Source organism: Pleurodeles waltl, chromosome 2_1 (genome assembly GCF_031143425.1).
Source record: "Pleurodeles waltl isolate 20211129_DDA chromosome 2_1, aPleWal1.hap1.20221129, whole genome shotgun sequence".
Taxonomy (NCBI): Eukaryota; Metazoa; Chordata; class Amphibia; order Caudata; family Salamandridae; genus Pleurodeles; species Pleurodeles waltl.
In genome coordinates, this window is record NC_090438.1 from 159196453 (window position 1) to 159210912 (window position 14460).

The 14460-nt window shown below is 39.4% G+C and overlaps 1 protein-coding gene across 2 annotated transcripts in view; it reads left to right on the forward strand.

Moving 5' to 3' along the window:
• The window catches only part of TENM1 (teneurin transmembrane protein 1), a 1758425-nt gene that overhangs the window by 1649465 nt on the left and 94500 nt on the right, over positions 1–14460 (forward strand). For both annotated transcript variants that reach the window (XM_069211839.1, XM_069211847.1), the window contains one exon: positions 13840–14075. In XM_069211839.1, coding sequence (XP_069067940.1) covers positions 13840–14075 — 236 coding nt within the window. The remainder of the gene's footprint in view (positions 1–13839; positions 14076–14460) is intronic.

Consider the following 14460-nt stretch of genomic DNA (forward strand, 5'->3'; position numbering starts at 1 on the left):
AAAAATCTTAAAATCGTTAAAAAATATCTTAAAGATATAGAAATGTATCTGTATATGCACCCACCTAATTGAGGGGAGGTCAATTAGGTGGGTGCATAATACTGTCCATCACTCAACTCACGTCTCATATACTCATTCATTCCAATGATCAGTCTTAATAAAGAAATATAAAAAAATAATATTTAATAAATAATCCCATATACAATGAAAATATAAATCAGTTTCAAAAGATCTAGTGGGCCCCCAAGGAACTGCTGTTCAGTCTGTAATCTAAAACAGATTAATTGGGAGACAAAACACAAGACACCCCTGTAGTCAATTTTTTCCTGCTGTCCCAATTTTGGTATGCAATGGCCAATTAATTTGTGCACCCAATTTTTCATCTATTAATGGCCATTTCCAATGGGTCCAGCAATCCAGTTTGGGTCGATGCGTTTCGGTGGTCTTTCACAGTCCATTCACCACCTTCCTCAGGACGATTGTATATTTTCCCAACACATTCACTTCATGTCTGTACAAGAATAAAAAATGACCAAATAAAATAAATAGATTCCAAAATTCTACAGTCCCCATTAATTTAGATACCCTCTTAAAAACAGAAACCCTCAACCAAATTCACTTAAAATATGCCTGAACAATATTTGAAAACTCACGGACATTACCTCATAGAAATATAACCCTTATTCCTTTATTATAACATCACATAAATACACCCAGTGAAACCAGACAATCAAATGTGTGCTCACTCAAGTAAGCCCAAATACACATATAATCGTCATTATACCACATCACTCACCTGCATCCATAATGAATCATACAAGTATCAGAGCTCACTAACAGTTGTTAAGTCGTACCCTCATCCCAAGAGTGTTTCTTACTTCTCTATTGTCCAAGGGCGGATCACTTCTTCATGGGCGGAGCGATTTAAGACAATTATAGTCATATCAATGGGAACCTGCCATTCTACAGGTCCCCAATGTATCTTTTCACCCGCGGTTCACCAGCCACATGCAGGGCCCATCTCTCATTCCAAATAATAGTGTTTGTGAAAACAATGAATATCATATTGTGCTTGCGGGAGCCATTTACCTCATACTCCATCACCATATATTGTACTCAGAGCTTACAATATATTTCACTAATTCATCAAATCCATATAAGTATTTAAAATGAGCACTGTGCCATAAATTTGGCTCTCGGGCTCAGATCTATATGCGAGAAACAAAAATAAGATTGATTTCCTAATCACTCAAAATAACCCCACTTTTTAAGTTCCTTCAACCGAGAATCTATATTCTTCCAATTACCAATAACAACCACTTCTGCTCACTACAACGGGCACGATTGTCCACTGAACAAGCACAGAGATATTTCCTAATGCAATACCACCACAACAATCCATTTTGCTTTATGTGTAAGAATATCTGTGCTACTAAATATACATTTTCTTTAAATGTAACAATTATGACCCTGGAGGAAAACACATTTATAAACATTATGCAACAGGTGGCTTTTTTCCTTCACCCGAACAATCCCACAATCCCACTCTCTTTGTATATCACAGCCAGTATGTTAAGTATGTGGAATATGGACCCATGTTATAAGCCCCAAATGCCAATTAAATCAAATAACTCTGAGTCATGTTACCGTCTTTACCCTCTTATCGTATGTACACCTTTTGCATTTAAAAACATCCCCTACTAATTCCACACTCTTCTTACCTTTTTGAAGGAACAGCGTTCTCACACTTCCTTCGACGATGAATCAAATTTACTGCACCTAGTTTACTTCTTTATATTTTAAAAAGGGTGGAGTAATAATTCATCCATCCGCCAATCACAATTGTTCCTGTTCTCCCACACCTCGAGTCAAGGAACATAGATCATATATAAGGAATTTGTATGTCTTGTGCACTACAAAGACTTTCCTTTGAAGTTTGTCTACTTCAAAGGCAGAAATGACTATAAGTATTGGACTGCTCAACCCACAACTTCAGAACACTTTTGGACTGAGGACATTCTGCCAAGAAGAAGAGTTGGATGCTGTAGGAGGAACGGTGACACTGCCTGTTGCTTTGCTGTGGTGGCCTGCTGCTTGCTGCTTCTGTCCTGGGAGTGACAGGACTGGACTTGGCTTTCTACTCCCTGTTTTACAAGGTTCTGCAAGGGCTTGAGCTGAGCTTGCCTCCTGTTATGAAGTCTCATGGGCATCAAATATTTCATCTGTCAGTGCCTGGGCTCTTCTGCTGGGAGTCCTGACTAGCCAAGTGGTGCCAAATCCAGTCCCTTGGAAGTGGAAGCGGGTAACCTGAGTGAAAATCCATGCACCAAGGCCATTGCAGCAGAAAAATCAACGCAGCGCCTGCACCACGGCTGTAACATCGACTCAGCGCCTGTCTCACCGCTGCAAAATCGATGCATGACCTGCTTCAGCGCGGATCCATCATTGCCAGGCATCTGGATATTTCGTGCAGCATCCCTGGGCGTCCTTTTCTTCATCGACGCTGCAGCGAAGTAAGGAATTGATGCATCGCCAGCCTGAGGGGAAAAGAATCCATGCATCGCCAGCCGGGCAGGGAAAGAATTGATGCATCGCCAGCAAGGCGGTAAAAGAATCCACTCATTGCCTGTCCAGTTTGAAAATAATTGATGCATAGTTTGCTCTTCTGACGCATCATCTCCTAGGCTGCCTGCATCACCTTTGTTTTTGATGCATCCAAGGTACTGTGTGTTATAGGGATACAACCACTGATTTTTCAGGATTAAGGCTCTTTTTAACTTTTAAAATGTGATAACTTTATGTGTGTATGTTGGATTATTGTTGTTTTGGTCTTGTTATACCCAGATACATATTGGCTATTTTCTAAACTGGTGGGGAGTCGTTTCGTGGTGTTTTCACTGTGTTACTCTGTGTGTGTGTACAAATACTTAAATATTTTACACATTGCCTCTCAGATAAGGCTGATAGCTTGTGCCAAGCTTCTAAGGGGGTGAGCAGGGGTTATCTTAGGTGTGTGACTCCCTTGCCCTAACTAGAGTGAGGGTCCCTACTTGGACAGGGTGTAAATTGACTGCCAGCTAGAGACCCAATTTCTAACAACAATTAAGAAAATAGATAATATACTAGACAATATTTTTTATACATGTAGAGGATTTCCCTATACATATATATATTTATGGGCATGAAAACGCATAATTGTCTGAATAGCCTAATGGGTTTTTTATTATTTAGTAATAGGAGGAGCTTAGAGCCTCTTCTTAATGCACAATGCACTGCTTACACTTTATGGCTTGTTGAAGGCTTTGGCCGAAATGCGTCACCATTTTTTCTGCCACTAGTTGCACTTGTATGGTGAATATAAATAAATAAGCACATGAGTTCTTCTAAAAACTGCACTTGGTCGTGCTGCCTTTTTCTTCACTGAGTCACTTGCAGTATGGAACTGTTGATTGCATTTTTTCATTTGCTTATAACTTTAGCATTGTTTGACAAAACTTCCCAACACTTTCTAAAACAAAGTCTCATCTACCTTAGCACCTTCCTGAAAAGTTTTGGGGTTATCCTTCAAGGAGGGGCGAGAAAAAAAAGGGGGGACCTTCCCAAACGGGTTTCTCCATTAAGTTTTGATACAAAAATTAGACACAGCTACAGCCAAAACGGCTCACAATCCAATGCTAAATACCTTAGGTATTACATCACTTATGACATGTTCTATGATGTAATTGATAAAATCACAGCAACTTCTGAAGTGATATCATTGATAACAACACTGCGCATGGCAGGGGCTCCAGTTATAATTATTTTAGGGCACGAGTTGTAGTTACTTGAGATAACTATAACCAGTGAATTTCCGTGATTTAATTAACTTACAATATTATTTTGTTCACTGACATTTTCACCTAACTATAATGTCCCCTAAACCTCAACCAATAACCACAATCCTTTTCAGGGTGAACCCTTAGAGTTACTAATTTAACTTGGGCTCAACCACCTGATAGCTATGGCACAGAGCATACAGGCTTAACTTTAGGCAATGTGTTCATTATTAATGCTATACCACAACAGTAATAGATTTAAACCACAACACAAGAGAAATCTGAAACAACTTAGAAAATGTTACTAAATCAAATTATCCTAAAATGTCAAAAATCACAGAGGAAAAACTGGAGTTATAAATATTTAGTTTATCTATAAACAATAATGCCCAAAAAGCCTTAAATGAGAAATAGGGTCATCTGTTTGTGCTTCATTGGTGCCTAAGTGTAAATTAAGGTCGACCACGATGGAGCGCGATTTGGATACAAAAATGAGATTTGGTCAGATGTTTTCATTTTGGACTTAGAGCTTGATTTAGATCATGGCACAGGGGAAAGTTTGACTATGCCACAGGGAAATGCACTAAATTGAATTAGACTCAATTTGGCACAAACTTAAGTCTTTATTCAGAAACATTTCAGATTGACTGCAGAAGCGTTTACTCCTGTCGACCGTTTTGGTACTGTGTGTCCCAAGAGGGATCCACAGTACACAAATAATTTAATTTACTGGCCACAGCATTAGGGAAAAATGCTGCACCCACAATTGCAGGACAAAGAATTTGGTCCTTGATATCTAAAAACTGTGATGAATGGGCCCATATGGGAGGAGAGTGAGGGAACCCTTACTCCCTGGCCCAAGGAGAGCGGTTACAAAAGGACCACCTCTCCAAACTTATGTAAAAAAAATCCATGACAACAGTATCACTGTATGATTGTGGGAATAAGTAAGGCCCACATGCCGTACCTCTGAGTAACTGCAGATGCCACACACACACACATCCCAAACGTCCCTTCCATGGTGTTGCAGTACTGTGCAAGCTTTATTTTGAGATACTGGGTCTAAGGCCGATACCTGTACAGTGGTACTGACAGTAGTGAAAAGGCTTCTAAGAAAACATGATAACGTGGTAGGGAAGGTTTTGGGTTGGCCCTCTGTTGAGGGTCCAGAAAAGGGATTGGTTACTGACAGGATTTTATTTAGGCCCTGCTCCCAACTCCTGCTGTCCACAGCCAAAGGCTGAGTACAGTTGAAGGGTCGGTTGCTCATGTGGAGGTGGGTAGAGCTGGGGTGTTGGCTGCACATGGAGGGTTGGCTGCTCACAGCAAGTTTGGAGCTGGGGACATTGCCCATCTGCATGTGAGGGTTTACCCATCCTCTGGGGGGGTGGGTGCCAGTCACCCACTGGACATTGGGCACAAGGTTTTGCTGGATGCCTGACACCATTGCCAAATCCCTCTGCACACAACAGGAGGTTGGACTCCAGCAAGGGTTTGGGTGCAGGACACCTAAGGGTGGTTAGGCATATGCTGAACTTTGAATACAATGAATACAATATATAAAACACAGACTTTCATTGAAAGAAAATCAAAGGTTAATGTGACACTATTGTTATTTATGTTAAGGAGAGATATAATTTGAGATGTCATCAGTGATGTCATCAATGATGTCTTTTAATATTTCATGAGTGATGTAATGTGTAAGGTCATAAACAGTGCACAAGTTATAGTTAGTTCTCTGTACTATAACTGACAAATTTCAGCGGTGTATCAGTTTCTAAATGTTAGCTCTTATCTCATTTCAACATCCAACAATAACATCACTTTAACCTTTCATTTTTTCAGTGAATTTCTATAACTTCACATTAATTTATATATTATATAATAATATCATATAATATATATGGAATAAGGCAGCATCTTACATGATGCTCAACATCCATTATTTATGTTATTCAGTGCCAGCGTCAAAGCTGTAAAAAACAATATGTAGGTCAAACAGTGAATGACCTCCGTACATGATTCAGGAACCACAAATCAGCAATAATTAACAAGAAACTTGACCAGCCTGTAGCCAATCATTTTAAACTTGTGGACCATTTACTATCAGATTTGAAGATTTTCCCTGTGGAACATGTTTTAAAGGAAGAACTACTGGACATCAGAGAAAACCTCTGGATGTACAGTTTAAAATCACTGCATCCAGATGGACTGAACATCACTGACAATACCACTTGATTTCTGCATATCTGAAGAGTTCTCTAGACTGCATTGATTCCACATTCCAATTGAAATCTTCACTCATGATGCTTTTTGAAAATCCAGCAGTGTCAACTGTGCAGCCACTGAGCAAATCATCTTGTACTACCTAAGGAAGGTGGAAACTGAAACGTTGTAGTAGAAATATATTTTTGTGCTTTGGTGAGATAATCCATTTTAGTCACTTCTTTCTTGGATATTATATTTTCTTGTGACACATTGCATCCTTTGGGATCCCGATTTTTGCCCTGGCTGGCTGTTGTTTTCTTGTGATCCTTCATCTTCTAGTGTACTGTTTTTGGGATTACAAACCTGTATCCTCCGTGGATCCGACGCGCAAGTCAAAATCAACCACCATGTCAATAACAAATCTACGTCCTAGATATGCAGTGTTTACCCAGGAGAAAATCAGTAAGTGCCAATTTACAATAGCACATTTACAACTATATAAGAAACTTAACGTATATCCCATGGGGTTGGAGATTAAATCTAAGCCATCTTTTAAACTAAGTAACTGTGAATGGTCTGCTTCATGGAATATTTTACTGCATAACTCTTCAATGGCCCTGTTGTCAGTATGTGTTAAAGTAACCATTGAAAAAATGCTGATGCTTAAAACAAAGCTACAAAAAGAATTGGAACTTTTAAAGAACACAAAAAGTGACTCTGAAGTGGCACACATACTGAAGAGGATTGTAGAAGTAAAAAAAAACATTACAGCAAGGAATGCTTTTAAAATTACATCTGCAAAACTGAAAAGAGACATGTTAAGATTTCATATATCTCCTTTCCCAAATCACCACTTTATAAATCATTCTGTTTTTGGAGATTCACTTCTCAGTGGATGTCCCGTGAGGAAACAGCATAAAAAAAAACAGAAGATTTTTAAGACAAAAAAGAGTACATAGCACCAGCCAGCTACAACCCTTCCAGACATCAGATACAGTTATTGAATTAACTGGAGGGCTGCTATCACCAGGTGAATTAAACCCCTTGAGCAAAGGCCTCTGTTTCTGTCCTGTACCTAAGGACCATAATACAGCCAACATGAAAAGAGACCTAAAAGCCTTTGAGAGAAGATGCAGACTTGCAGAATACTTTAACAATAATTAATATGTTGATCTGCCAAGCTACCTACCAGATCCATTTAAAAAGTTCCACCATCCCAAATCATGGACTCCTCAATGTGGTAAAAATCCTGCTCTTGATACATACATTTTATCCATTAACAAACTCATCAAAGAATCAACACCTAAAAGGATTTTTGATAACATTACCAGAGTGGAAAGAAAAGCTCTCCACCACCTTCAACATAGAACAGATGTCATTATAAAACTGGCAGGCAAAGGTGTTGTAGTGGTTGCCATGAAAGTATGTGATTATATTGAGAAGGGAATGAGACAACTGATGGATACCAACACTTACAAACCTTTACAAACTGATCCCACAGAAGACTTGAACAAATAAATCAAGAACATGGTCGCAAAGTACAGGAGCTTAAACCTCATTGATGAAACAACAGCAGATATACTTGTTCACCCCAAACCAAGACCTGGAAGATTTTATATGCTTCTACTGGACATCAGAGAAAACTTCTTGATGTACAGTTTAAAATCACTGCATCCAGATGGACTGAACATCACTGACAATACCACTTGATTTCTGCATATCTGAAGAGTTCTCAGGACTGCATTGATTGTTGTAGTAGAAATATATTTTTGTTCTTTGGTGAGATCACCTGTTTAAGTCACTTCTTGGATATTACATTTTCTTGTGACTCATTGCATCCTTTGGGATCCAGATTTTTGCCCTGGTTGTCGGCTGTTTTCTTGTGATCCTTCATCTTCTAGTATATATATATATATATACACATACACAAATATATACATACACAGAGATAGAAAGAGCAGGAGCAGAGGGAGAGAATGTATATGTTCTCTTGTGATCTTTCATCTGCTAGTACATATATATATCCACAAAAAATGCCCGAAATATCGAGGCTCAGACGCAGCGGTCTTGACATGGGAACGGGAATCTCATAAACATGCACCACATATTTCCTTGTCCAATATAAAGGAAAAGCCATCACGGATCCGTGAACAAGGCTACGGCTGAAACGCGTTGGGAGGAAGACCGTTTTCTGTTTTGTTAATATATTTTACAACTGCCCGTCTGTGTCTTGACTTTTCCTTTATATTGGACAAGGAAATATGTGGTGCATATATATATATATATATATATATGTATATATATATATATATATATATATATACATACACAGAGATAGAAATAGCAAGAGAGGGAGAGAATGTATGTGTTCACCACCCATAAAGCATACTAAGACAAGCACCAAGTATATCTGCAGAAATTGTCACCTTATGTGTAACAACCAGAAACCTTATTTCTGTGTTGTTCCATCTTATCAATCAGTGACCTTAGAAAATGTTGAAATAGGGAGGCAGAACACTGTGTGTACACTTGTCCAAACTTCAGAATGCCCCTGGTAACGAGTTGTGTTATTATTTGAAAAGACAATGAGTTCTTCACAAGTAGTAGGTCCCAAATTGCCTTTTATTGACAGCTTAGGGGCCTATTTACGAAAAAGTCACACAGTGCACCTTGCTATGCTGCACTGTATGACAAGGAAAGGGCAGACATATGTCATATGTTAGGCAATATGGTGCATTCCTGCCTTTTGCCCTGTTCTGGCACCATTTTGGCAACCTAATGCCAATGGAGACAACCTTACACCATGGTGCAAGGATTCCTCCATTGCATGCAGGATTGTTTTTGTGCAGGAATGGGCACCTTCATGCACAAGAACAATCCTGACAGGCATATTCCTCTGTCTGCAGCACACGGGTATATCATTCTGCAGCACACATAGAAGGAGGCACTAACGGGAAAAAATAAAGATATTTCTCCTTGTTACGCCTCTCCTGCAAAGGTGTATCATTTTGGGGCATTCTCAGATTTACCTGTTCTGGTAAATGTGGAAATGTGTTAAGAGCTGTGAGAGGTGCATGGGAATTCCCATGCAACACCCAAGGGAGTGGAGAACATCCACTCTCCACACACACTTTCAAGACACTACACAACAGTGGCCCGACCTACCTCAACAGTCGCATCTGCTTCCACAAACCAGGTAGACATCTTTGCTCAGCCAAACTAATTCTCGAACACATCCCACTTATACAACATTGCTCCTAAAGCTTGGAACAACCTGCCACTACATTTCACAGCCTCCTCTACAATTCTGGAATTCTTAAAGAAACTAAGACTAGCCTTCCAGTCTCCTATGGTGAGGCTAGTATCACGTGTGCTTAGTGCCAGGATACCTTCCTAGGTGATAGCGTGCTCTAAAAGTAGCTAAAACCTATAACCACAATATAATTCACTTGTGCTAGAGGTAACATTACAACATAAGGAGGTTTCACTATCAATAAGGCAAGTCTACTGGCTTTGTCAGAGTGTCAAACATCAGTAAAAGCAGTTATAATGCACTAGTGTAACACCACCGAAATCAATACTAATATGCATTACATAATAAAACCATCATTGAAGTCAGTGGGGGAGTACTAAAAATCAATAGTATTCATTACATGGGAAATCCTTTCATTGTTAACCATGAATATTGTCAATAAAGAATTGGCTTGAAAACATACCCAAATAATGTACTCAAGTCACCCCATTTATAATCATTTTGTTGAAGATTTAAACATACAAATTGCTGGAAAGTGAGTGCAATCTACAAGCTCTCTTTTCCATGGAATGGGAAATTGTGTTTATACCTGACCACAGTTTAGTATTTAAAGTGATTCTGAATAAGCTGTGTTTTCATACTTCTAGTTCAACAGATTTGTGCCTCCATTGGATGGCTACACCGTTTAGTGTGCCCAGACTGCTATCAGCAGAGGAGGACACATTCCCACAGTGGTTTGCATATACAGAGGCTATTTACATCTGTAATTAGGCAATTTAGTTGCTAATTGATTTGATCATTTATAAACAAAGATAGGATCATTCAAGTGGTGCCTACAGTTTGTGGCCAATTAACAAAAGCAAAATGTAACTAACGTTCGACCTCTTTTTTTCATTTTATTTGCAATTTTGTGTATAAAGATAGAAATATGTGCTGGGTCGTCAAAATGTGTTTTATTAAGGAAATAGCCATAGCTGGTCTGCTAATATCCCTGCGAAACAAATGCCCCACTCTGTTCTATATTGAGTGTTCTGCATTGGACCCATGAATTTCGTGTCCATTGAAGAATATGAGTGTTGTAGTACCATTGTTTCATACAAAAAATTAAATTTGGAGCATTGCCAGTATATTGCATTTGGTGTATGCACCTGGACCTCAAACTAAGGTAAATATGTTAAGAAACAAGGTGAGCATTGACAAAAACTGGTAATGATGCTCTAATACATATGCTTTTTACATTATGTGTTATGTGTTTCTGAACTGGCAGACTAAAGGTAGGCGATCACATGGTTGATGTGGACACTTTGGGCCATAATTACTAATTTTCCATGCAACTCAATGCAGCAAAGCAACTTGCAGTGCTGCTTTGCATGCAAATGAGACAGCAGAAATGTGCCATATTTACAAGATGTGGCACATTCCAGCTGTCTCCTAGCGATGGCACACTGTGTGCTGCCTAGTCAAAGCAGATACCCTTGAGCCATGGTGAAAGGGGGCCTGGAATACAGGCAGGATTAATAGCTTCTTTTTTTTTTTAATGTGTGCTGCAGAATGCAGCTCATGTGGAAAGTGGAAATAACGACCAGGAATAAAGATAGTTCTCTTAGTTACACTTCACTGGAAAAGGTGAAGCATTTTGACACATTCCCAGGTTTACAAGTCTTGATATATTTTGGAATGTGGCAAAATCCATGGGTGGATGCTTGGGAACACCTATGCTCCAGCCATATTTGTAGCTACTGCAGCCAATAAATAGTTTGTGAGAAAATGCATACCTGTGGGAGAGAAGCAGCTCTATGCCTTGGCCTTTCAAATGCTTGACTGGACCTACAAAGCACATGAGGCATGTTTGGCTATTGTGGCAATAGCAAATATTCCAAAACATCTAACACCTAGGGCTGCATGTGAATGGTGGCACTGCTTTCTAAGGACAACTTGGAACACTGGATATTTATGTTTGATACCATCTAGTGGCCAATCCCTGTACTGAGGGTGAAAGAAATACTATTTATCTGATAATAGACTGGTAGGCTTGGTCAGCAGCCTCAAGGCCACAGCCGAAGTCAAACTCCAATGTCTTCAAAGCAAAAATAATTTTCAGGAGGCATCATACAATATTTGTTATCGGTCAAAGAAAGACATATGTAGATTATTTTTACATTGATAAACGACTTTTACCTTATTTAGTAGGTATGTGTACGATAAACCAAACCTTTATTCAGAGTACTACTTCTCCAAGGATGACTATTATAAAATAATTTCAAAATGGTGTCAGTTATAAAAAATGGACTAAAATAAACAGTTGGATGGTGAAAAGAAACTTAAACATTTTTCATGGTTATCTGCCTACTAAGTGGCAAATGGTTGCATTGGAAAAAACGAGAATCCTGCTTTACGGATTATCATCCCTGGTGTTTTAATACAATTTTAGGCCACACTGCACCTATAAGAAGAGGATGCAGATTATGAGCAGATGCATGTGGCCTGTTCTCTAGTATCAAAACCATGGACGCAATTTGGAACCCAAGCATTTCACAAGGTGTTTTTTTTAAGACGCATGTTGGTATGACCATTGCATGAGAGAACCTCTTTCAGATGTGTGAGGGAAACATTGAATGTTCATGGCCATTGCATACATGGTCACCAGGGGGAGCCCTTTGGCGGAAGGCTCAAGAGGATCCTACTTTTTAAGCAATTTTTTATGTAAGCAGTAAAGGTGTAATTAGCCATACATGGAGGATGAGAGGACAGTCATTTTCCATTTAAAATATAAACATGTATTGAAGATCATGCTGGGGACAAAGAAATGTTCAACAATTACATGCAATAAGTGGATCAATTGTATTGATTCAGCTGTGAAAATAAACAATGATGAAACATGCTGCATTCTGTTTCAAATGTAAAACGATATAACAATGGGCCAGATGTAGCAAAGGGTTTTACCCATTCTGTGTCTATGGGAAAATGTGTTTGTACATATGGCCCAATATGTCAGACACATATTTTGGTTGTGTGCGCATTAATTGATTATTGGAAAACAGCCAAAAAGATGTTTATGGGGTGGGACAATTCTAGAGACAGGTGGGAGGTGAGTGGGAAGGAAGCCTACGTCATTTTCAGTCATTTTTTTATGTACCTATGCATATATAACTATTATATTATTATGTAACACATAGGGGCACAGGGTGTCCCTTCCTGCACATAAACAATCTACAATGGGGATTTGGCACTTCTTTGTGTGTTGCAGAATTCAGCACACTAAGAAGTAGCAAATCGTCATTATTGATATAGAAAGGGCCTTTTGCTCTTTCTATGTGTGCTACAAAATGCAGCACACATAGAAAAAGCAAAAACGAGGGGAAATAAAAGTATTTCTCCTCGTTGCACTATGCTAACACCACCCTTGGGGTGATGTTAATGTTTGGCGCTGCCTTAGATTTACGATTCCTTATAAATCTGGGGCAGCGTCAAAAGCAATGGGTGTTGTGGTTGAACGCCCACAGCAACAACCATTGCACACCCCTCTGCCACAGAAAACTGCATCAGAAGGGCCCATATTTACAAGGTGGCTTTAAGCCACAAAAAGTGGCTTAGCGCTGCCTTGTAAATATGACGCAATGCACAGCGCCACCGGAGCGTCAAAAAAAGTGGCGCTTTGGTGGCACTAGGGGCTTATAAATATGCCCCTCAGTTTCTAATGGTATGTAACTGACTTACCCAAAGAATAATATCTGACACAAAATTTCGAGCCATGACAATTTAGTGTCTCTATCCTCACTAACAATAAGGTGCACATATATAGATAGATAGATAGATAGATAGATAGATAGATAGATAGATAGATAGATAGATAGATAGAAATAGTTAGCTCCATACATCTTGGCCAGATCAATACCATATACCTTATTTAAAGATTCGGTATGAAGTTCTCATGAAGACCAATGTTTTCACAGAATTTACCCTCATTCTGAACACTTTTTCCCAGTTAAATACCACCTGCTTTTCACATGATCATGTGTCTTGGAAAAGGTTGAAGGCAGGGTTTTTGCAGGGACATTTGTAATCCAAATATGGGCGAAATCAGGATTACCTCAATCACATAATATAGATCTTAATTACCAGCACTTGCTATCACACCGATACCATTGTCTACAAAGCAGTGTCTGAGTTTATCATCAAAATTCTTGCTGGAATCCTGTATCAAGCATTAAACACCCTTCTAGACAGAAGAAGCCAATTCAGGTACTTTCTATTTGCACTAACCACAGGAATATTTTACCATTTTAGATGTTTTGAGCTTATTTCACAAAGGCCTGACCTACTTTTACATGATCCAGAATGCATTTATGAGTAGTCCTCAAAATCCCATAGGTAATGCAAGACTTAGGTGCGGTAAGAGCTTGGAAGTATTTTCAACCAACTTAGGATCTGATGCCATGTCACTCTGTAAATAAACGGTGGTTTATAGCCCAGTGCATGGCATCCAGATGCAGTCTTGTAAACTTGACAGCAGACATATATCTTTTACAGTGAGCTAACTTCTCCTGTTTGCTTTATTGGCAGAAAACACTCTCAACATCTATCGAGTTAACCCGGACGGGTCTTTACGCGTCACCTTTGCCAGTGGAATGGACATCAGTCTTAATACGGAGCCACACATCCTGGCCGGGGTTGTTAGCCCCACTCTGGGGAAGTGCAATATCTCACTGCCCGGTGAACACAACCCGAGCCTCATCGAGTGGAGACAGCGGAAGGAGCAGAGCAGAGGCAGTATTTCTGCGTTTGAACGACGCTTGAGGGTAAGACCTGCTGCCAGGCACAGGGCCAATTTATTCCTGAGGGCAACAGAGTAAATGCAAGGGATCAACCTCTCGCATCAGTTTTGTGTGTCTGCAGTGCTTTCCTTATATCACATTACAGTCTCCATGTGTTTTACGCTCCGTGCCGGAGCAACCTGGCAAGGGCTTTCAGCATGGTGCAAATTAATAGGAGAAGATGTGCTTGTGATGTGTGTTTGTGTCCAACATTGTTCCTGCATTATTTACTGAAGTTTGAAGGAGAGTGCACCCTTTATTCATTTTTTTTTTAGAAAGGTGAAGTAGTCGTAGTTCACAGACAACAGTTTCTAAATGTAATTGTTTGGATTTGTATAATTGTACGAAATGCAGAATTCATTTGAAAGCT